Raw genomic sequence first — 24,240 nt, 5'->3', positions numbered from 1 at the left:
TCAGCCTCCACTAGAGCATGCACCTGGCCCTTCCAGGGGCCTGTTACGAACTGGGTGTCTGTGTCTCCCCAAATTCATATGTTGAAGCCTACCCGCTCAGTGATGGTATCTGGAGGTGGGAGCTTTGGGAGATAATTCGGCTTAGATGAGGGCAGGAGCTCCAAGAGGGTCCCCATGATGGGGATAAGAGACCTGAGTGTGCTCACTCACTCTCTCCACCACGTAAGGACACGTGAGAAAGCGGCTGTTCTCAAGCCAGGAAGCGGGCCTCCACCAAGAAGCTGACGATGCCACGCACCCTGACGCGGGACTTCCAGCCCCAGAACCATGAGAAATCCAGGTCACCCAGCCGGTGGCATTTTGTTACAGCAGCCAGAGCTAATCCACAGTTGTGGGCAACGGCATCTGGCGGGCTCGTGCACGGCCGTTCAGATTCACAAGCTCCCCGAGCCCCTCAGCAGCCCCTCACCCGGTTAGAGAGCCGCGTCAGGACGAAAAGTGACATGCAGAGACCGAGGCCACAGAGCCCCTCAGAGGCCGCGCCCAAGCTCCTGGGAAGCACAAGGACGAGTCTTCCGCTGGGCCCCGAGGTAGGGCGTGTCACCCCAGGGCAGGGGCCAAGGGTCTGTTCTCACCAGGAAGGAGACCCTGGCCTGAAGCTGCTCAGGTGAGGCCCTCAGATGAATGGTGGGCAGGGGAGCTGACGTGGGCGCATCTCCCACCCTGACTGCGGAGGAGATGGGGGGATGCATGCACCCCTGGGCCCCGGACCTCCCCAGGTCTGACAAAGAAACTGGGAAGGAGCAGCGTCTCTCATGCACCTGAGACCCCAAGGCTGACCCGACTGCCAGCAAGGAGGCTGGCCAGGAGCCTAAATGCCTCCTTCAAGACAAGACCACACTGCTGAGGGAACCCGTGTCCGCCCCTTGGCGCCCAGGACCCCATCTGCAGCCCAGCGGCCCCCCTAGAACAGCGTCCATGTGGGCGTCTGGAGGCTGACTGAGAAGCCCCGTGTCTGGAAAACCCCCACTGTCTCAGGAGCCTGTTCTGTGTCTGGGGCTGGGGTGGGCGGTGCAGGGTGCTGAGCGGGAAGTGATGCATCCTGACACCAATGGCCGGCCGGGCACTTACCCCTTCCATGGGTGCCACAAGCAGGTCGTACAGGGCGCGGAGCGGCGGCCTGGCGAATGAGCTCTGCCTCCTGGGAAGAGAGGAGGTCCCGTCCTTGATGGGCGACGCGGTGTTGCCGACCAGGCTGGTCATGCTCTGGCAGCTCCTGGGGAGAGAAGGGGGGTTGAAGCCAGGAGGAGGCCGCCCTCCCCCTCAGGTACGTTCACGGACCCGCGGGCACAGACGCACCGCAGGCGGCCCAGCTGCACACAACATCTACATGGGCTGCGGAGTTTCTCTGCATAATCAAGTGTCCTGAAGCGCTGTTCAAAGCATTTAATTACATCCTCGTGTGGAGCGACTGGGCAGGCAAACGTGAGGACCATGAGAATTGGGGCAGCCGCCCATCTGCCAGGAAGACAGTGCCCTGAGATCCGTTAGTGTCCAGGGCAGGAGCCGCAGACACGAGGCTCGTGGTGGCCCCGCCGGAGCCCCAGCGCAGCCCAAGGAGCAGGTCAGTTCAGGCGTGGCTGCAGGGTTCTGTTTTGTTTTTAATGTATGGCCCATTATTTCTAGGCAAAATTTTATCAGTACGGACATTTTCAACCCCAAGGCCCCAACTTTCACACTCCTGATGTTAGGCGAAGCACACTGACTGAAACCGCTTACCCTGGCCAGGCACCATAGTAAACATTTGCGTGAGTTATTTTATGACAAGAGGGAGCGCAGAACTAACAAGCTACCGCCAACTGGAAGAATTTGGGAAAGGTCAAAAGGAGGTGTCACGTGTCCTTCCACCTCGAGAATCCTTCTTGCTGGCATCCATCTTGGCTGAGCAATGCATGCACCAGCAGAAGAACCCCGAGTCAGACTGGCCGGAGAACCCAGAAACTGGCCCCATCACCAGAAAACCCGAGTCTGCGAGCCGCGTGGCAGAGCGGCCTCCTGGGTTCCCTTATCCTGCTCCCCCCAGGGTGCCCCTTCCCAGTAGTCTCTTGCTTGGTCAGCGTGTATGTCTCCTCGGAGAATTCATTTCTGAGTGTTAGACAAGAGCCCACCTTGGGCCCTGGAAGGGGGTCCCCCTTCCTGCAACACCGACACAGGGTGAGTGCATTCACTGAGTCCCTGATTCACTGAGCAAATGCTTCCTGAGCCCCGGCCACCTGCCGGGCACTGATGCAGGCAGGCCTGGGGGCTGAGAGAGGACGCAGGTGAGGAGGAGGAGAGACGGTGGGCAGGGAGACAAGCCCGTTTCCACTGCAAGCGCAGGGTGCCCTGCAAGTCTTGCTGAACCGGCCCTCCAGCCTGGTCTGCGTGGCCTCAGCACAGCCTCCAGTGACAGGCTCCACAGAACTAGTAGACAGTCAGTGGCCCCTCAACCTTGATTCAGACACTGCACGGTTCAGGAGTTTCTGCTACACATTTAAGACCTTAAGACAGAGAGCAGGTCTCACACCAGACTCAGCTAAGTCAGGGCTCTGGACACAGGACTGGTGGCTCTGTGGTTGTTACCAAAGGGAAAAGCAGAACACGCCCCTGCCCAGAAAGCCAGGGTCCTTGACCATCTAAAGAAATGATGTGAAAGGTTTATTTGCATTTTTGAGACCTGGCTCTATCCCATGGCCTTCCCCCAACCCTGCGGTGTTCTCAGCAACGTCCCAACTCTAAACCCTAGGGCCATGCCATGCCAGGCTGAGAGCACCCTCCGCCCTCACCTGCTCCTACAAGAGAAGGAAGGGTAGAGAACTCGAGGGTCTGGGAGCCCGCTCTTGGCACACGTCCGTCACCTTCACTCAGAAAACACGTTATCACGAGCGACAGGGCCCAGGACGTATCTTTGCCATCGAGCCAGTGAAGCACTGATAACCCTGGAGTGACACTCACAGGCTCGCTTAATTCCCTGGAATACACCACAAAGAGCATAGCTCCCCTGAAAGAGCGAGCATGAAACCGCGCCCCAGAGGAGACAGTCTGGCGCAACACGTGGTGGCTGTCACGGCGGCGTGTGCTCCTGCACACAGCCTGTGTGCACTCACACCCTCGGGAGCCCGAGCTGCCCCCAGGACAGCGTGGGGGTGGAGCGGGGAGCAGCCAAACGGCAGCACCCTCTCCCTGCACACCCCTCACTAGACACGTGTCTGCCTGGACTGTGGGCTGGTTACCCCATTCAGGCACCTGGTTTGATTAATCTGGCCAAAGACATCCAGGGGAATGCCATGTTTCCAGACAACGCTGTGTCCCCAAGTCCTAACGGGAACTGATGAGGCGCTCCCCAAGGCCCTGAACTAAACAGCTCCTACTGGAGACAGACCAGCTCAGCACCCTGAGCTTCCCTGCGTACCAGACCAACATGACTAAGCTGCACGGGGTGGGGGTCGGGGGAGGCAGGAGGAAGTGGGGGGCTGCGTGGTAGACAGACCATTTGCAAAAAGGGTAAATGGTGCAGGATGGGGAGGACAACGGTGAAGCATCTAGAACCTGGAGGTGCTGGGCATCTCCGCTGATAGGACAGTGAGTATGGAGGTCTGGGCAGGAAGGCCAAGTGGGCTGGGGGCCTTTTCTTGAACCCGGGAAGTGCCAGAGGCACCTACCAGGGCCCAGCAACGCTAACCCTCTCAACATGCATCACGCCCACGAGGTGCCAGGTGCAGGCCCACAGAGGGCCAACCTGAGGGTCCCTGCACTGGACTGTGGGGAAGGGGGTCCAGGGCACAAGACTCTCTGCTGGTCACAGAGCTGAGGGTAGGCTCTCAGGGAGGACCGCTTGCTGTGGGCTAGCCTGCCTGGAGACGAGGCGGGGAAAGCCACTCCAAGGCCAGGAACAATGCAGGGCGAAGCACTGGACAGTGCTTGGGACAGTGGGGTTGGCACTGTTGGCAATGGGACAGTGGGGAGCCGGGGGCAGAGCACTGAGGGAAGTGGACGGGGTGGGCTGCAGGGTGAGCGGGCTGGGCGGCTTGGCCTCTGGGCTCCGGCCCACGCCCTTCAGCACCAGGCGTGCCTGAACAGGAAAACTCCACTAGGCCAGTTCCTTCCAAGGCTGATCAGAGAAAGGCCCCGCAGACTTCCCCCTTCCCTGTAGGCCTCTGGCGGGGCTCCAGAGCTGGGACCAGGCTAGAACACGGTGCCCCCACCCCTGGCCAGTTCAGAGGGGAAGCCGGTTGATGTCCCTGGTCAGGGCTGGTAAACACATGCTGGCTGTGGCACTGCAGCGGGGGTTTCGGAGGACACTCTCTGGGCATTGGCACACTTCCAGGGGCAGGTCTCGGGCTAGGAAACCACCCCCGCTCCTGCCCAGGGTCATAGGCGGGAGCAGCGGTTTCCTCACCTCTACAGAGCTGGCCTGGATAGACTGCAGTCAACCAGCTCCCTGTGTGTGCAGCTTCTGGTTTTTCTTTTTTTTTTTTCACTTGTGGCTTCTGTTTTTACTACGACATTTGACATTCACAGTGACCGAGGGCAGCTCTCGCTGGCCAACAGCACACGGCCACGGCCCAGAGCCCTCGCTGACCTGCCCGTTGTGGGGGCGGGGGGAGAGTCGGCCTCGCAGATGTGTGTCCCGCGGTCCCCTGGCTCCGAGCCCCGGCCGGAGTGGTTGACAAGTGTGAGCGGGTGTGTGGGGTGGCCCGCTCCCTGCTGTCCCCCTTCCTGGCAACGTCACCATGGCCCAGTGACCCCCTCGCACTGCGGGCGCTGGGCCATGGGCTGGGGCCCCGGTGACTGACTGTACTGCTTCGGTTTCTGGGGCGCCTTTCAGCCTGGCTGACTTCTCTCTGCCTCCGCAGTCGGGACTCAGATGGGGAAAGAGTGCTCTGACAGGGTGGACGCATCCCCTGTGACAAGCGTGTGAGCTGCGGAAGAGGCGGCGCCCCCATCCAGGCTCCAGACAGGCCCGCCACACCCACATCACTGCTCAGGAGGCGGGGCGGCCCCTCCCCTAGGGAAGAAGAGCCCAGCTTCAGAGAGGCCAGGAGGCTGCCGGGCAGGGCAGGGTCAGGGCTCCCACCTGCCGGGGAGCCGGTTTTTTTGTGTCCCCCCTGTCCTGAGGACACGCTGAGCCCCCTGCACTCACCTCTGCTCCCCACCCCACTTTGCTGTGACCTGACCGCGGCGGGCGGCCTCTCCCAGGCTCTGCGGGGCCGGGGCCACAGGAAGGAGGGCTGGGCTCGCGGGACTCGCAGCCGCGCGGCCACGTGGCTCCAGCAGGGGGCGCTGGCTCGCCGTCCTCGAGGCCTCGTTCGCTGCCAGGGACCCAGCTGGGCTAACTGACAGCCCAGCCCTCAGCACAGAGGGTTTTCTCACACCGCGCCGCAGTCTTTATCAGCTCCTTCCTTAGGTGATGTTCATTAATCTGCTTCTGGAAAAATACTCATTTTGTCTGCAGCATGGCCATCTGTGTGCTAACGGGATCGGAGAGAGACTGAGCGGTATCTGGGCCGGGAGGCTGACAGGCTGGGGGAGCCACCTGGGCTCGGCGCCCTCGGCGGGCAGAGCTGCGAGATGAGGAGTGAGGCGCCCCGAGCAGGGACAGGCCGGGTTGGTTTATGTCTCTGGAACGATGACAAATGCCGGGCAGCCGGGGGAGCACGCGCGGCTCGTCAATCTCCCCAGGGATGAAGAGATCTATTCCCCAGGCAGGGGATTTATAACGCAGGGCTGCAGAAGACCCTGCGCACTGGGACTCACTGGGGCTCACACGCTGACGCAGCCCCACCCGAGGCCTGCCAGGTGCCCGGGGACGCTGGGGACACTGCAGGATGCGCACTTGGAAGTCTCGGCCCCAAGCGCCACTCTCAGCACCAGGCCAGCTGCCCTGGCTTCCAGTCAGGGCCCCGTGAAGGAGGGGAGTTGAGGGCACATGCAGAGCCCGCAGGGTGGGCTCCCCACTCCCACACACACACATACACATTTCTCAGGCTTTCAGTCAAGACGGGGAGCTAGGTGAGCAGCAAAAATGGAGGAGCAGGGCTCAGCCCTCCACAGTGAGACTAAGCCAAGGGCCCCCGCCAGGCCCGAAGACCCCGGGGATGGAGGTGGCCAGCCTGGCCCTGAGGTCCCGTCCGTCCCGCTGGTCTCTTTGCTCAGAGGGAAGAACCCAAACCTAAGCTTGGCGCATCCCAGAGACTGGCAAGGACCAGGGCCCCACTGCCACCCGGGGGTCTCTACACCACGAGAACAGGCCGCCCACCTCTGAGGAGGGACAGGGACCCGGCAGAACACAGGGGAGCAGCGAGCACAGGGGGAAAAGGGGCGATTCATGAAAGCACGGAGGGGCGGGCTGACTGAGGAGGCGCAGGGCGGGTGCCCCACAGGTGCCCCTTGTACCCGGAGGTCCTCCGCGTTGCTCTCAATTCCCTGCCAGCACTCAGGTCCTTCCCACCTGACCCCCTGCACGCAGGGCCAAGACAGGAGCTGAGCCAAGAACACTCCCTGGGGGCCCTGCTGTCTTTTGGGCCACAGGAGGGAGGGGCCTCAGCTGGGGTGGGCCTGGCCGGGTGGACACACGCCCGTCCCTGGAAGCCTCTCATAGCCAAGTCTCACCTCAGACCCCAGCCCGCCCTGCCACAGGTGAGTAAACGGAGACTCTAGGCCTGAGGCCCTGAGGCCCAGGGCAGGGGCAGGGCCCCACCAGCTCTCAACAGTCAGGCATCAGGAAGCTGGGAGCCCAGGGACCAGCACTGCCACAGTCTCAGGCCTTGCACCCTGTCTGGAATGCTCGACAGAGAGATGCTGCACTGGGCATCCCGTGCAGTCTGCTCACAGGACGTGCCTGGGTCCTGGTGTGCAGGCCAGGGGGAGGAGGGTTGGGGGGAGGGGGAGACAGCGGAGGGGGGAGGCGGAGGTCCCCACAGTGCTGAGCTCCTTCCAGGTGCCGCCCACCTTTGCTCAGGCAGCTCCTCTCTGGCCCTGAGGTCTGTATCACACTTTCCAGTGGCCAGTTCAGGAGGCTTCCTGTCTGCGCTCACAGCAGCAGGGTCCCAAGCTTTGGGATCGGGGGTCCTGCTTCTGCTCCTCCTGAGTCCCAAGAGGCCCCAGCCTTCCTCAGGGGGCCTCCTGCCCCACATTTGAGGAGCTGGGAGCGGCCCTGGCAGACGGGGCCGAGTGCCTGCTCCACCGGCATCTGCTGCTGTGACCCACTGGGCTCCTCCTCCCCACCCTCGGCCCTGCCCGAGGCTCCAAACTCCCCTCCGGGCTCTGAACTGCATCCGCTGAGGGAACGGGAGCTGGCTGGCCTGAGATCTGAACAAGTGCCTGGATTTTAAGGTACCAGCAGAAAGATTAATTGATGAACCCACTATATTCAAGCAGCCAGTGACTCTCCACCAAGAACATCCTCACAAGAAGGCTGTCTCCTCAGGGGGCTGAAGTCTGTCAAAGGCTGCATTTTAAGCACTTATTCAATAAGCTGTCGGCACTGTCTGCCTGCTCACCTCCCCAGTCACCCAGCGCCCGGCTCCCTGGCTGCTCCCTCCTCAGGGGGTGGGCTTAGGCCGAGACCCCTGCCCTTTCAGGGACATGACCCCTCTCAAGCCCAGGGACAAACCTGGGCCACGCAGGGCTCCTCTTCTCCTGCTCATGGGCTCTCCCAGGAAAGCTGGTCAAGGGAGAAACACGCACCACCAGGGAGCTGGGGACGGCCCTCCTGTGGGGACCACGGCATGGCCCACTCTGCTCTTTGCTCCATAGCCCAGTTGGGGGCGGGGGGGGGGGGGTCACCTAGGAAAACCCGATGCCCAGGCCAGCCTCACACAGGCTTTGCCTGCTGACCCCATTAGGGGCCCAAGCTGGGCGTTGGGGGGACGCGCTTACCATGCACTCAGGGACGGAGAGAAGAGGTCACTGTGTGAGTGGCCTGCCCAGCTAATGCTAACACAGAAACACCCTTTCCAAAGGGCCTTGTACCCATGGGTGATCTGTGGGTCCTGTCCCACACAGGACCTGTCCCCCCACAAACTTGTGGAATCTAATGAAGTCTCATTCATCTACAAAAAACCCCCAGAGCCAAATTAGTGTTGTACAAGGACAGAAGGTGCCGCCTCAGAAGTGGTGAGCTCTCGCTCACTGGAGGAGTTCAGGCAAAGGCTGTGACCACTTGGAGGGAGCCTTAGCTGGGTGGGATCCGGGAGCCAGAGCTCCGTCTTTGGAGCTGGCCAGACATGGATCCTAACACTGGCCTTGTCACTGGGCCCATGTGACCCGCCCATCGGGAAGGTCCATGGTGGAGCCACATGACATGGGCGCGTGGACCACGCACGGGGGCCTCTTTTTAATCTCTTCTTTCCCTTCTGGCCATGGGAGGCTGGTCCCCCAGGATGGTGGTGCCACCCTCTCTTCCTGCAGGACCCTCAGTCTTTGTCACTGACCCTCTTGGGGGAATCCAACCAGGTCGAGGAGTCTTGTTTGCCAATTCACCCTTTTGTGGGGGTGGTTGGGGTATTAGTTGGAGGTTGCAGAGCTGAGGGAGGGCTCTGGCCCCATCGTGGCCCCTCTCTAGAAGGGAGAACCTCGACATTGTTGCTCTCTGCTTGGGCTCCAACCACTGACATCTGGGCAATTACAAAGTTCCTTCCTACCTCCCATCACACACACTGCCAGAAGGGGAAGGAGCACAGACAGTGGCAACAGCAGTCAGAACCCTTCTGGGATACTGGTCCTAATGGGTCCTGGCTGGGTGCCCCTGCAAGGCCAGGGCACAGCCTGGGACCCAGAACCCCGGAGCAGCTGGCAGCATGTCCTGTTCCTCTTCCTCTTCTCCGCAGTAAAAGTGATCTGCTGACTGCCCCTAGGTTCAGACACACACACACACACACACACACACACACACACACACATACATGTGCACTGGCGTTCCAGCCTTCAGCATAACTTCTCAAGCATTCTGCAAGACGAGGGGCAGCCCCCCTGCCCAGTGGGGGACCCCAAGGTCAGGTACTAAATGAGAGAAGACTCCCTGCTTTTCCTCCCTAGCAGTGCCTGCTCTGGGCTTAGCACGCCACTGTGTTTCCTGCCAAAGTGTAGAGGCAAGAAGGAAAACAGTGGTTGTGGTGACCTCAAGAACAAAGACCAAGCTGTGCAGCGTGTGGAGGGGAGGGGAGAATGCTAAGGCCAAGTCTCGGCTGACTGGCATCTGCCGTGGCAGCCTCATCCCCAACCAGTCCAGCAAACCACCCAGAACAACAGGGCCAGCAGCCCGTGAATCACAGAGCTGGAGGGCCCTGCAGCGGGGACCTGGTGCTGCTACACACACGGCTGCTGCCACCTCACCTCCTTGGGCTTGGGGACCAGCACTCTGCAAGCCCCCACAGTACTGGGGTCTGCAGAAAAGCCACCTCTCAGCCGTCCCAGCCAGTGACACACCAGCCCCACCTCCTGGTCATGAAGGGGCAGAGAGAAAGGCCTGCGGGGACCCCACAAGGTCAGGGCAACTGGGAGGTGGGACTGGACACAGCCCTGCACCTGCTGGGTGGCAGGTCTCCACCCTCCCGGCCTGTGTGCCCCTCAGCTGCTAGAGCCACAGCTGGGCTAGAAGGTGGCAAGGGCCCGCGCCATCCTAACCAGGATACCTCTACTTCTGTGGGTCGCTAGGACGGACGGAGGCCAGCACCCCCTTCCTGGGCCTGTGGTTGACAGCAGAGGCCTTGGCACCCGGCCCCAAAGCTGAAAGAACAGTTTCCTCTCCTCCGACCTACCCTCAGAAGCCTCTAGGAGGTCAAGACTGGAAAGGCGTGCAGAGAGGTGCAGGAGTTCCGTTGCCGGCATCTCCTGAGGGCAGGCTCGAGGCTTCAGGCAGGTTAGGCCTGATGAAGGAGCCGGGCAGAGAGCAGCTGGGCAGTGAAGCCAGATTCCCACGCTGCGGGCCTGGCGGCCCCTCCCAGCCTCAGGCTGGCCTGTCCTCAGCCTGGCCGCCAGCACTGACCACATTGTTTAATGAACCATTGCTTAGTGAGCTAACCAGTGGTCCTGGGCTCACTGGACCTACCTCAGAGCTGCTCGGAGTGACGAGTGTTTTCTCAAAACAAGCAACTCCATGATACAAAATTCATACCCCTTCTTGTCCAGGGATGATGAGCTAGGACCCCAGGTACACCTGGTTTGACCCCTTCCTTGCCTAGTGCCCAAGGCCCTGGAGGAGGGGCTCCTGACCGTGGGCGCGCCTGAGATCAGGTCGGCCGCAGGTGCCTGGCAGTGGCCTCTGGCCTGTGCACTGTCTCTCACACAAAAGACACGAGGCAGGACGGGAAGCAAAGGGCAGGTGAGGCCGCAACCCGAGGTGGTCAACAGCTGCTGCACAGGCACATGCACATTTCATCCCTTCCAAAGGTTATCCACCCACGTGATCCGGAGAATCCAAGTTTAACAGTGTCCTTCCCACTTCACTCAAGACGGCAGAAGGTCAGCACATGTACGAGCTTCCTGCACCTTCCAGAGCCTGGCACGTGCTGCTCATGCATTAGCTGCTGTAATTCCATGTAAGGGAACCCTGCCAAGTAGGAAGCTTGTTCCCACTTCAGTGACGAGGAAAAGGCTGACAGTGGTGAAGTCACCTGCCGCAGGTCCCACAGCTGACACGCAACAAGGCCAGACCCAGCCTTGCAGTCTTCACACCCTAGTTTACAACCACAGATCGCAGCACTGGCAGAGCCGAGATCGCTGGCCCCAGAGCCCGAGGAGCTGAGGCTGAGGATGGAGCCAGCCTCAACCCCACGCCTCCTCGTGCCTGGTCCTGTCCCTTCCAAGAAATTAGAGCCACGAGGGACACTTGCGAAGGGGGCAGGGCCGCCGAGGAAACTGGGAGTGAACCAGCCTGAGGTTTTGGCCTCCTGACAACCAAATGCCAGTCCCTTCAGCCCTGGCTCCTGGCTCCCATCCCATCTGACTCACCCCTGGGAAAGTAAACACACGTTTGTCACCCTGACAGCACAATAATGGGAGGAAACCAGGGCCTGGAGCAGGAGCACACGGGGCACAACGGTCACTCCCTCCCGTGTGCCTGCTGCCCCCGCCGCCCTTCAAAGGCAGGGGCCTCAGCGTCCAGGGTGTCTTTCTGGAAAGGTCTCTCCAAACTTGACTCCCAGGTGTTGCCAACCAGCGACAGCGGGAGAGGTGCTCCTTAACCCAAACCGCCTCCCCTATTCATCTGGACACAGCTCGGCCTGCACCCCCGGTGAAAAGACGCAGAGGCGCATCAGCTGGCAATTTCAACCTTGGCTCATCTCAACGCCACTGAGGCCTATGGTCAAGTAGTGGAGACAGGCCCCGGTGTGGACGGGCTCCTCCCCAGCAATGCTGGCATCTGCTCACCTGGCCTCCCTCAACCTCAGGCCAGAAAGGTCCACACAAGGGCCTGGCCGTGAGCTAGGGCAAAAGCTGGCCAGAGAAAAAATGTGTGGCACGGCCCTGTGCGGCCTCTCCTGGCATCTGGGAGATCAGCCCTGAGGCCACGGGAGTGAGCAGCGGACTGTCCCCTGGGCCTCCCACCCAGCCACGGTGTACGGTCATATCAGGCCTGCCGCACTTCCTCCCCCGACCTGGAGGGGCTGCTGTGACCCCAAGGGCCAGAGCACCGTGCTCACCCCTGCAGACCCCCATCCCACCAGAGCCCATGCAGCTGGAAGGTCACGGAAGTTGCACCGCCTGGGAGGCAGGGCCACACGCACCTGTTAAAGAGGTTGTTGCGGCGAACCATCCGAAGAAAGCCAGTGGGGTCGGTGACCGAGTTGAGCCTGTTGTTCATCTCCTCGAACTGCTGGTCCATGATGTCTCCAGCTTCACTCTCGGTCTCACTGCTGGCACAGGCCCTGCGGGGAAACAGCAGAGAAAGGTGCCGAGTGCTGCAGGCCTGCTCCAAGGCCCCGTCCTCGGCTCCAGCACGGCCCAGCTCCTCCCGAGTTGTTCCCCTCCTGCTCCCTGCGGTCCACCTGCTCATGTCCAGCGCTGCCCCCTGCTGCAAACCCCTTTCAGGAAGAGGTTGTGCCAGTGCCCAGGTTGCACTCCCTGCATCCAGCTTGTGCCCCACATGGACGGGGTGCAGGATGGCCCCTTGCTGAATGAACGGCACCACTTGCTGTGTCCTGCCGGCTGGCGGGCACTCTGCCAGCACAGGGCTTGGGCAAGTGCACAGTGTGGCAGGAGCTCCGGTCCATTCCAGCTCGGAACCAGTAACTAAGCACCTGCCTGTGCCAGGCACCACACCAGGCAGGGGATGCACAGTCCCTAAAGGCACTTTTCCAGATGAGGAGACAGACATGCCCAAGAGTGGCTGCAAGGCCAGGCAGAGGGGGACTGTTTGAAATGTAGGCTTGAGAAATGTGGCTGATTGAAGCCCATTCCAAGGTCAGCATGAAGATGTTATAAGTTTTGAATTACTAAATTCGTATTTCCCCTATGACAGACTGTGAAAGAACATCTCACAATGGGTTTTAAAGAAACAGAAATACTCAGGAGAGCCTTGATTCACCAGCCTGATTAAAATAACAGAGGGCATATTAAACGTGTGAGAGGCCAAGCAGAGGCAGCTCGAGCAGCCGCAGACAAGCAGAGGGAGTGCTGGCTGCCCCTGGTCCCCACCGTGACCCTGGCCACAGCACCAGGGGCTCAGCAAAGGCCGCTCCATGTGTGAAGCCCCGCCTTCCTTCAGCGCCCATTGCTTGCAGACTCTGGAAATGCAGAGTGACGTCCGGCTCACAGGCGACTCCCAGCCCGCACGGCAACTGTGTTTAAAGCTCCTGCTGCCTAAGGAGCGGGTGGAGGGGTAGAGAGCACTGGAGGCACACAGACCAGCCACGCAAGCCGCTCAGGTGCAGGAGAAGTGGCACCTGGGAAGGGACAGACCCGCTGCCAGAGAAAAGGGGCTTGGCGCACCGAGACTCAGGTTGAAGGTGAGCATGGCCTGCCTCCAACAGCCAGGCCGGTGAGCCCCTGGCGTCAGGATCACAGAGAAGGGGATGACTCCTCCCCCGGTTCGTCCTGGGGCTGAGATGCAGCGTGTGACGCCACTTAGTAAACCTGAAGGCTCTACATGAACGTCAGCCCTGATGAGAGGGTCCATTTTATGTGTCAACTTGAGCGGGCCCCGGGGTGCCTGGCCCAGCGTCACTCTGGGTTACGAGGCTGCGAGGGCGTTTCCGGGTGAGATTAACATTGGAATCTAGACTGAGGAAAGCAAACTGCCCTCCCCGGGTCAGTGGGCCCTGTCCAACCTACTGAGCACCTGAACCAGAGGAGAAGAGGGAATGAGAGAGGCCTCCCCGCCCACTCCCCTGGAGCTGGGGTGTGGCGCTTCCCACCTCAGATGTGGACACCCCACAACTTACACCACCGGCTCTCCATCTCTGGCTCGCCAACAAAAGACCTGGGACGTCTCAGCCTTCAGAGCCGTGTGAGCCAATTCCCCACAACAAAGCCCGTGTGCATGCGTGCCCTGTAGGCCCTGTCTCTCTGGAGAGCCCAGCAAGAGGCACCAGAGCCCTACTCAGCCATGCTCCTTGGAGAAGGTCACACCAACGCCCCGCCACTGGGAGGGGATCCCAGGAGCTGAGCCCCAGAGAAGTGCTGGGAGATGGATAGCCTTCAGGGACGGCAAAGAGGTGTGATCTCAGAGCCAGCTACTCTCCTTCATCCCAGAACCACACCAATGGCTGATCAAGGCATTACTAGCCCAACTTCTTCCTGGCGCCCACAAGTGAACCCGCCCTTCAAACCCAGCAGTGCCTGGCACACAGCAGGTGTACAAGGAAGAACAGTTGATCGATGCCAACACTGGGGAGCATCTTACAACATGCAGGGTATTTCTAGCCAGATGTGATTTCATCTGTACAGCAAGCCTGTAAGGCAGCTCTCGTCATCTTCTCTAGGTCTGGAGAAGCTGAGGAGCTAGCCCAGGAGCACTCAGCGGAGGAGCCAGGCCTGACTCTCACCCCTCCCCCTCTGAGGTTCCAAGCCTCTCGCACAGTCCATCTCTCTCTGCTGGGGTTTGACAGGGGAGGAAGGGAATGAAGACAGGAAATAAGAGGAACCAGGAAACTTCCGAGCACCTGAACAAATCACCATGCCTCCACCCTGCTGGAGAGCAGGGAACGAAGCTTTATTCCTCCTGCCACCCTATGGGTATCAGTTGACCAGGCCAGCAGCTGAAGGCTGAAAATGCTCCCTTGGGAGCTCTGGGCCCTTCATGGAGACCCTGGTAAATATCACTCAACAAGCTCTTCTGTCCAGGGACACATTTATCATCTGAACATGACGGCCTGCTCGGAGCTGAGAAATCGGCTTGTCATTTGGTGCTTTGCAAAGGGGAGAAGAATTGACTGAACTGGTATCAGCCTCCATTATCTTGCAGCTCTGCTCTCACTGTCAACTGCGGATGGAGCCCTCAGAATCTCATGCTTAATGCGGCTGTTTCCTATTTCCTGACCCTTCAGAGTATTAACACCAAAGGGAAAAACAAACAGGTGATGTCACAGATAAGGGAATTTCCCATTTACAAAGCGAGCCTCATCTGTACGGCAGGGAGCCCGAGCGCCTTGCCATCAGTGGTTGTCATATCACAATCACAGCCTTCTCATCTCTCTAAGAGACTTTCTAGAGATGGCACAGCAGCTGGTCTGGTTCCATTCACTTTGATCCAACAAGGATTACTAACCGAGACCTACATAAAAGAGCCACAGAGGTCAAACAGAAGACAGTGACATGCCTTCAAGGTGTAATACATCCAGTACGACCGACCGGTGACTACTGGCTAAGGTGGGTTAAGAAGGAGGCAGGAGGGTGTCAGCCTGGAGTCAAGAAAGGGAGGGTGCGAGAGCCCTTTGGAATCAGCAGCATATGAGAGGCACTGGAAGGACAGCTTAGACAGGAAGGGACTGGGGTGGTGTGTGGGAATCAGGGGATGGAATGGTATAAGAAGGCACGGAGGTTACGAGAGTCGGGGGCTCTCTGGGGCCTAGGGACTAGCCCAGATGAGCTGGAGGAGATGGTAAGAGTGGCAGGGAGGAAGGAGAGAGAGGTGGAGGGCCTTGAACCTGGAAGGCAGTGGAGAGCTGTCAGTCCAGGCTTCTGGTGGGCTCAGGGCGGTTGTCTGAGAGGCAGTCAACTGGTCCAGAGTGGAGAACATGGACTACATGGGGAGGAGAGAGAAAGTCAGGTGGCTTTTAGCAGCACTGCTCAGAAGCAGCCCCGAAGGCCCCAGGGCCAAGCCCGAAGGAGACTGTTGGCCCCTCACACCTACTGGGAGCCCCATTCTCAGGAGTCACTAGTGTGTTAACACATCAATGTGCCTGGGTCTCAACACGCCAAGTGAGGCAAGCTTTCCACAGCCCTCAGGCTTGGAGATCTGGGTAGCAGCTCCTTCATCCCCCAAATCCCGTCTCCCTATAAATGGACATTCCTGGCTGTGACCCCATGTTCCTGGTTCCTCCTCATTATTTGCTGTCTACTGTCACCAACAATGGTTCTGCTTGTCCTGTGGTTGGGCCAACTTAACTCATGAGTCTAGACGTGTAAACTAGGGTGGTAAGGCAGAGAGTAAGAAAGTGAGAACTATCAGGAAAATATTACCAAACAGAGAACTCGTTTGCCTGAAACTCATTGAAGGAAAAGGATAAAAGACAACTAGCAGTTAATTTATAGCAGATGGGCCAGTGGTGGCAAATAAAGAAACTGCAAATAGGAGCTGGCCTTCAGTGGAAGAGGAATGGACATGCTGAGTCTGGACATGTCATTCATGGAACGACATGAAGAGTTTGGACACGCTGAACATGCAGACAGGACTCTGTGTTGGTGATGCCAAGTGTGCAGATACTGACTCTATTATTTAGATGGTCTTCATTCCAAAAGGGCTGGAGACTTAGAAATTCAAGTCTGGTGCTGAAGACAGAGCTTGGGACCAATTGTTTGATAGCTCATTCATTTATTTACCCAATAAATATTATTAAATATTTGTTATAAATATCCTGACATGCCAGGTTCCAGTTCCAGGTAAAACGGAGTAAGCACGTAACACTTCATCTTTCTGAATGAACTCAACTACACATTCTGTCTGGACCGCATGGAATAGGGTATCTGAGGAACACAAAAAGTTAATATCAGGCAAATGTGGGAAGAAGACCAGCATTCAAAATGGCACCAAATCACAGCTGAACTTCACATTCTTGCCTCTGTAGAATCCATCAGACAGGCCTCTCTGCAGCTCTCCCTTCTCTGTAGCCCCCCTTCTCTGCAGAAGTAGGCATCAGCATGAACAGAGAGCTCCAGGAGAAGCTATTTCCAGCTCAGAGAGACCAGAGAAAATCCCCCATTTTTCTTCTCTCATGTCTGTTCTCATGTTCCAGGCCACAAACAATCCTGTCAATTGACCTACTCTAAAATAATCACTAATGGAAGAAGAAAAATGACATAAGAAGGCATTAGGAACATCAAGAAAGAAGGGAGAGTAAAATAAATATCAAATGTCTGAGTAAATACAATAGACTGTTCTTCTCCTCATGCCATCTCCTGGAGTTTTCACATAAGTAGATGTAGTATATAAGACAAATGCAAGACGGGGTTGGGGGGTGTGGTGGCAGAGGTTCCCATATGGTGATAAGACTTTTACATTTCATTCAAATTAATACAGTATCAACAGCAAGTAAACTGCAAACTATAAAAGTATATATGTATTATAATCTCTAGAACAATTATTTTTAAAGTTATAAAAGAGACATAGTCAAAGACATAGATAAATTAAAATGAATTTTTAAAAAGTTCAAAACTCCAAAATAAGGCAGGAATGGGGAAATAGAGGAATAAAAAACATAGAACCAACAGAAAACAAATATTCAAATATTGATATGACATACATAAACCCACACATATCAATAATTATATTAAACATAAATGGTCTAAATATAGAAGCTGACAGAATAGAATTTTAAAATAATCTAATTAAATGCTTCTACAAGAAAAGTCTCCTCAAATATAATGATATTAAAAGGAGTAAAGTAAAAGGCAAAGAGATAGACCATGCAAATATTATTCCAAAACAAAGCTTGATTGATTATGTTAACAAGTAGACTTGTATACAAGTAGACTTCAAAGCAAAGAAAATTACCAGGGATAAAGAGGGACATTACACAATGATAAAGGGGCCAATTCATCAGGAATGCACAATGGTTCTAAACGTGTTTTCACCTTTCAACAGAGTTTCAAAATATATGATGCAAAACGTGACAGAACTGAAAAGTGAGGTGCATAAATTGAGACTTCAATGCTCTTTTCTCAGTAGTTGACAGAATTGGTACACAGAAAATCAATAAGATACAGAAGAACTTAACAATACCATCAACTAACTGAATATAACTGACATTCAGAGAAAACTCCACCCAACAAAAGTTCAATACATATTCTTGTCAAATTCATAGCAAGTATTCCCCAAGACAGACCGTACCCTTGGTCATAAAACAAACCTTAATAGTTTTTTAAAAATTGAAATCATGAAAAATAAGTTCTTCACCCACCATGGATTTAGATTTGAAAGTAAAAAAACAGCAGGAAAGTCTCCAAACTTTTGGAAACTGAACAACTCACTTATAAGTAACTGTTATACAAGAAGTCCTAAGTGAAATTAGGAAAATATTTTGAGCTGAACAAAACTCTAAGTACAACATAAAATTTGTGGGACATAAATAAAGACTTAGAGATACATTTATAGCCCTAAATGCTTATATTAAAAAAGAAAGGACGGGGACTTCCCTGGTGGTCCAGTGGTTAAGAACCCACCTTCCAATGCAGGGGGCGTGAGTAAGATCCCTCATCAGGGAACTAAGATCCCACATGCCACGGGACAACTAAGCTTGCATACTGCAATTAGAGAGCCCACATGCTGCGACTAAAGAAGCCCAAGTGCTCTAGAGCCGGTGCTCCGCAACAAGAGACGTCCACATGCCACAACAAACAGGCCATGCGGCCGAAAGTTTTATAAAAGGTGTTGTGGGGGGGAGGGGCTGAAATGACAAGAAGGTGGATGTACCAGTACTCATGTCACACAGAGGCTACAAGGAAAGACAAAGGACACTATTCTGTAAAAAGATTAATACAAGAAGAGAATATTACACTCATTAACATACATGTTCCCAATATAGGAGGGCCTAAGTGCATAAAACAAATACTAACAGACCCAAAGGGAGAAACTGATGGGAATATAATAATAATAGGAGACTTTAACACCTCACTGATATCAATGGACAGATCTTCCAGAGAGAAAATCAATAAGGCAACAGAGATCCTAAATGACACAATAGAACAGTTAGACTTAGTTGATATTTTCAGATATTACATCCAAAAGCTCAGAATACACATTCTTTTCACGCATACCTGGGTCATCTTCTATGGTAGACCACATACTGGGACACAAAACAAGCCTCAACAAATTTAAAAGGATAGAATTATTTCAACAATCTTTTGCAACCTCTACAGCGTGAAACTACATGGAAAGAAAAGACAAAAATAAGAAAAAATGATTATATGGAAACTAAACAACATGTTACTAAAAAACCAATCAGCCAATAATGAAATCAAAGAGGAAATTAAAAAAAAATACCTCAAGACAATGACAATAAAAACATAACCACACAAAATCTATGTGATGCAGCAAAACCAGTTCTAAGAAGGAAGTCCATAGCAATAAATGCCTTCCTCAAAAAACAAGAAAAATCTCAAATAAACAACTTAACCTACCATCTGAAAGAAATAGAAAAAGAAGAACAAACAGAACACAAAGTCAGCAGAAGGAAAGAAATAATAAAGATCATTAAGGAAGTAAAAGAGATAAAATAACAATTAAAATATCAATAAAACTAAGAGCTGATTTTTTGAAAGGATAGGCAAAATTGACAAACCTCTGGCCAGGCTCACCAAGAAGAAAAGAGCAAGGACCCAATAAGCAAAATAAAAAATGAAAGAGGAGAAATAACAACAGATACTTTAGAAATACAAAAAAAGAAGAGAATACTATGAAAAATTACACACCAACAACTTGGACAATCTAAAAGGAATGGACAAGTTTCTAGGAATGTACGTACAGCCTACCGAAAGTGAATCAAGAAGAAATCGATCATCTGAACGGACCAAACCCTATTAGTGAAATAGAATCTGTAATAAAAATTTTTTAAATCTCACTGCAAACAAAAGTCCAAGACTGGATGGTTTCACAGGGGAATCCCACTAAATATATCAATAACTTACACCAATCCTTCTCAAACTCTTCTAAAAGACTGACGAGGAGGGAACACTCCCAAAGTCATGCTATGAAGCCACAATCACCCTGATACCAAAACCAACACTACCAGAAAAGAAAATTACATGCCAATATCTTTGATGAATATAGATGCAAAAATCCTCAACAAAATATTAGCAAGCCAAATACAACAACACATAAAAGGATTATACACCATGATCAAGCTAGCTCATTCCAAGGTCACAAGGATGATTCAACAGATGCAAATCGATGTGATATATACCACCACAACAATCAAAGACAAAAACCATGTGACCATTCAATAGATGCAGAAAAAGCATTTGAAAAAATTCATCATGTATTCATTATAAAAATTTTCTTACCAAAGTGGGTATAGACAGAACATATCTCAACATAATAAAAGCTATTTATGACAAACCAACAGCCAATATAACAGTAAACGGCAAATAGCTGAACACCTTCCACTAAAATCTGGAACAAGACAAGGATGCCCACTCTTACCACTTATGTTCAGCCTTATATTGGGAAGTCTTAGCTACAGCAATCCAGATCAAAAAAAAGAAATAAAATTGAAGGGAAGAGGTAAAACTGTCATCACATGCAGATGATGTGATGTTCTAGATAGAAAATCCTAAAGACTCCACACAAAAACTACTAAAACTGATAAACAAATTCAGCAGGGTAGCAGGATACAAGATTAACATACAGAACTCTGTTGCATTTCTCTATACAAACAATGAAATATCAGAAAGACAAAAAAAAAATCCCTTTAAAATTGTATAAAAAAAAAAAAAAACAAAAAAAAACACCTAGGAATAAACCTGACCAAGGAGAAAAAAGATATATATGCTGAGAACTATGAGACACTGTGGAGAAGGCAACGGCACCCCACTCCAGTACTCTTGCCTGGAAAATCCCATGGATGGAGGAGCCTGGTAGGCTGCAGTCCACGGGGTCGCTGAGCGTTGGACATGACTGAGCGACTTCCCTTTCACTTTTCAATTTCATGCATTGGAGAAGGAAATGGCAACCCACTCCAGTGTTCTTGCCTGGAGAATCTCAGGGACGGGGGAGCCTGGTGGGCTGCCATCTATGGGGTTGCACAGAGTCGGACACGACTGAAGTGACTTAGCAGCAGTATGAGACACTGATAAAGGAAACTGAAGATGATTCAAAGAAATGTAAAGATATCCCACACTCTAGGACTCGAAGAATTAATATTGTTAAAATGGCCATACCACCCAAAATAATTTACAAATTTAATGTGATCCCTATCAAATTATCTCATGACATTTTTCACAGAACCAGAACAAATAATCTTAAAATTTATATGGAATAGGAAAAGACCCAGAATTGCCAAAGCAATCCTGAAGAAAAAGAACAAAAGTGGAGGCATAACCCTCCTGGACTTCAGACAATTCTGCACAGCTACAGACTTCAAAACAGTGTGGTACTGGCATAAAACACACGTACGGGTCAATGGGACAAAACTGAGAGCCCAGAGATAAGCCCACACATCTATGGTCAGTTAATCTTAGACAAAGGGGGTAAAAATATACAGTGGAGAAGTAGTATTGGGAAAGCTGGACAACTGCATGTAAATCAAAACAGTTAGAACTTTCCCTCACACCATACACAAAAATAAACTCAAAATAGATTAAAGACTTAAATATACAACATAACATCATAAAACTCCTAGAAGAGAATATAAGCAAAACACTGTCTAACAAAAATTGTAGCAATGTTTTCTTAGGTCAGTCTCTCAAGGTGAAAGAAATAAAAGCAAAAATACACAAATGGAACATAATCAAACTTACAAGCTTTTGCACAGGAAAGGAAACCATAAATAAAATGAAAAAAACAACCTATGGACCGGGAGAAAACATTTACAAATGATGTGACCAACAAGGGCTTAATTTCCAAAATAAACAAACAGTTCATAAAGCTCAATTAAAAAAAAAAACAACAACAACAAAAAAAACCCAATCAAAAATTGAGCAGGAAGACATTTCTCCAAAGAAGATGTACAAGATCGTCAAGAGGCACACGAAAAGATACTCAGTATCACTAATTATTAGAGAAATGCAATTCAAAACTACAATGAAGGATCAACTCATACTGGTCAGGATGGCCATCATCAAAAAGTCTACAAAGAATAAATGCTGAAGAAGGTTTGGAGAAAAGGAAATCTTCCTTCACTGTTGGTGGGAATGTAAATTAGTGCAGCCACTATGAAGAAAAGTATGGAGATTTCTTAAAAAACAAAAGAGTTATGATACTATCCAACAACCCCACTCTTGGGCATATATACAAAAAAGATGAAAACTCTAATTCAAAAAGATACACACACTCCAGTGTTCATAGCAGCCAAGACATGGAAGTAACCTAAATGTCCACTGACAGATGAATGGATAAAGAAGATCTAAGCAAATGAAGACACATGCCATGTTCACAGATCCTAAGACTCAATTCCCAAATTAATCTGTAAGTTTAACATAAGTCCAATCAAAATATCAAGACATTTTTATAGCTATACAGAAGTGAATTCTAAAATTTATATAAAAAGACAAATGAACTAGAGCAGGTAAAGCAATTTTGAAGAAGCAGAATAAAGTTGGAGGAATGACACTCCCAGATTTTAAGACCTGCTATAAAGCCACAGTAACAAAGATAGTGTTGTATTGGTAAAGGACAGACATTGAGACCGTTGGGAAAGACCCTGATGCGGGGAAAGATTGAGGTCAAGAGGAGAAGAGGGTGACAGAGGATGAGATGGTTGGATGGCATCACCGATGCAATGGACATGAGTCTGAGCAAACTCCAAGAGGTAGTGAAGGACAGGGAAGCCTGGCGTGCTGTAGTCCATGGGGTGGCAAAGAGTAGGGACACAACCAAGTGACTGAACAACAACAACAACATATATCAAGGAAACAGAATAGAGTCTAAAACTAGACCCATTCAAATATGGACAGTTAACTTCAGACAAAGGCTAACTGCAAAGATGACTTAACAGAGGAAGAAGTCTTCTCAATAAATGGCTTGGGATCAACTGGACATCCACATGCAAAGAAATGAACCTTGTAAAATAAACCTCAGACTACATAGTACACCTTATAGAAAAACTAAGTCACAAAGTGAATCGCAGATCTAAATATAACTATAAAACTATGAGACTGTTAGAAGAAAATAAGGGAGACAATTTTTGTGATCAGATTTCTCACATTCATTTCACCAAGAGCATGATCTAGAAAGAAAAAAACTGATAAAGTTGATGTCATAAAAGTTAAAAACTTTTGCTCTGTGAAAGACACTGTTAAGAGAAGAAAAAGACAAGCTATGGATTGCAAGAAAATATCTGTAAACCAGATATCAGGGCTTCCCTGCTGGCTCAGATGGTAAAGAATCCACCTGCAATGGGGGAGACCTAGGTTCGATCCCTGGGTCGGAAAGATCCCCTGGAGGAAGGCATGGCAACCCACTTGAGTATTCTTGCCAGGAGAATCCGCATGGACAGAGGAGCCTGGCAGGCTACAGTCCATGGGGTCGCAAAGAGTTGGACATGACTGAGTGACTAAGCACACATCTGTAAACCAATGTATATGTCAAAAGACTTATATCTAGAATATATAAAGAACTTTCAAACTCAACAACAAAAAAAATACAGCTTAATCTGAAAAGTGAGCAAGAGAGCTGAATAATCTTCTAACAGTTTTCTTTCTCACCAAAGAAAATAAAAGAATGGCTAATAAGCATATGAAGAAATGTTCAATGTCATTTTGCCATTAGAGAAATGGCAAGATATTACTACACATCTATATGAATGGCTCAAATTTTAAAATGCTGACCATATCAAGTGCTAGCAAGACAAATCAACTGGAACCCTCATATAGCACTGGTGTGGATACAAAACGGTATAGTCGTTACAGAAAATACTTTTCACTTTCTTATAAAATGAAACATTTATCATATGACCCAACAATTCCACTCCTAAAGAATTTATTTATCCTATTTACCCTAAAGAAATGGAAATTTATGTGACATAAAAACTGTCAATGAATATTTATAGCAGTTCTAGTCATAACTACCCCAAACAAGAACCAACTCACAAGTCCTTCAGCAAATGAATGGATAAGCAAACCATGGTACATCCATATAATGAACACTCAGTAATAAAGAAGAATGAACTGATACAGTCAGCAACTTGAAAGACTCAAAAACTTTAGGCTGAGTGAAAGAAGCTAGTTTTAAAAGGTTATATACTGTATGATTCTTTTACTATAACATTCTCAAAAGAACAGACTGTACTGACAGAGAACCGATCCGTGGTTGCCAGGGGATGGTGGCAGAGGGAGGTACAGGATATGATGATAAAAAGACGGAGTTTTCTGGGTTACAGAACTACTTTGCATCCTGGTCACGGTGGTGGTCACACAAATCTTTACATGTATTAATTTTATAGAAATGACATCAGAAGAATAAAATGCACTGTGTGCCAGTTATCCATTTACTGCTTCTATGTTCCGATTCATTCTGCCTGGCCTGCCCTGTGATAATGGATCACAGCCCTTTAAGTATAATTCCTTTGTCAGTGGGCACAGTTCTCAGCACTGTCAGTAGGTAGCACTAGAGAGACAGGCAGGAGGAAGGGGCTCTGCCCTCCTGTTTCTGGTGTGCTTGTTCAGCGCGCTCCTGTTGGGCGGGCACCTTCTCCAGGGCCCAGTTCCTGCAGCTCTGGTGCCTTCTCCACAAGCCCACTTTCGCAGCACACAGCAGTCGGCAGCCTCCAGTGGCCATCAACTGCCCCTGGTATCCACCCCTGGGTGGTTCTGCAGTGGACTAGGACAGCCCACTGTGAACAGCTTCCCACAGCACCCTAGAGAGCACAGTTCCAGCACATTTTG

General features: G+C 51.9%; 1 protein-coding gene across 1 annotated transcript in view; it reads right to left on the bottom strand.

The window, feature by feature from the left end:
• TTC28 (tetratricopeptide repeat domain 28) overlaps window positions 1-24,240 on the bottom strand; it is a 588,080-nt gene that overhangs the window by 22,254 nt on the left and 541,586 nt on the right. The window contains 2 exon segments of the mRNA XM_027566429.1: window positions 1,132-1,276; window positions 11,769-11,909. Coding sequence (XP_027422230.1) covers window positions 1,132-1,276; window positions 11,769-11,909 — 286 coding nt within the window.

Source organism: Bos indicus x Bos taurus, chromosome 17, assembly GCF_003369695.1.
Source record: "Bos indicus x Bos taurus breed Angus x Brahman F1 hybrid chromosome 17, Bos_hybrid_MaternalHap_v2.0, whole genome shotgun sequence".
Lineage (NCBI taxonomy): Eukaryota > Metazoa > Chordata > Mammalia > Artiodactyla > Bovidae > Bos > Bos indicus x Bos taurus.
The sequence above is the reverse complement of the archived record's forward strand: the minus strand, read 5'-3'. Positions and strand labels throughout refer to the sequence as shown.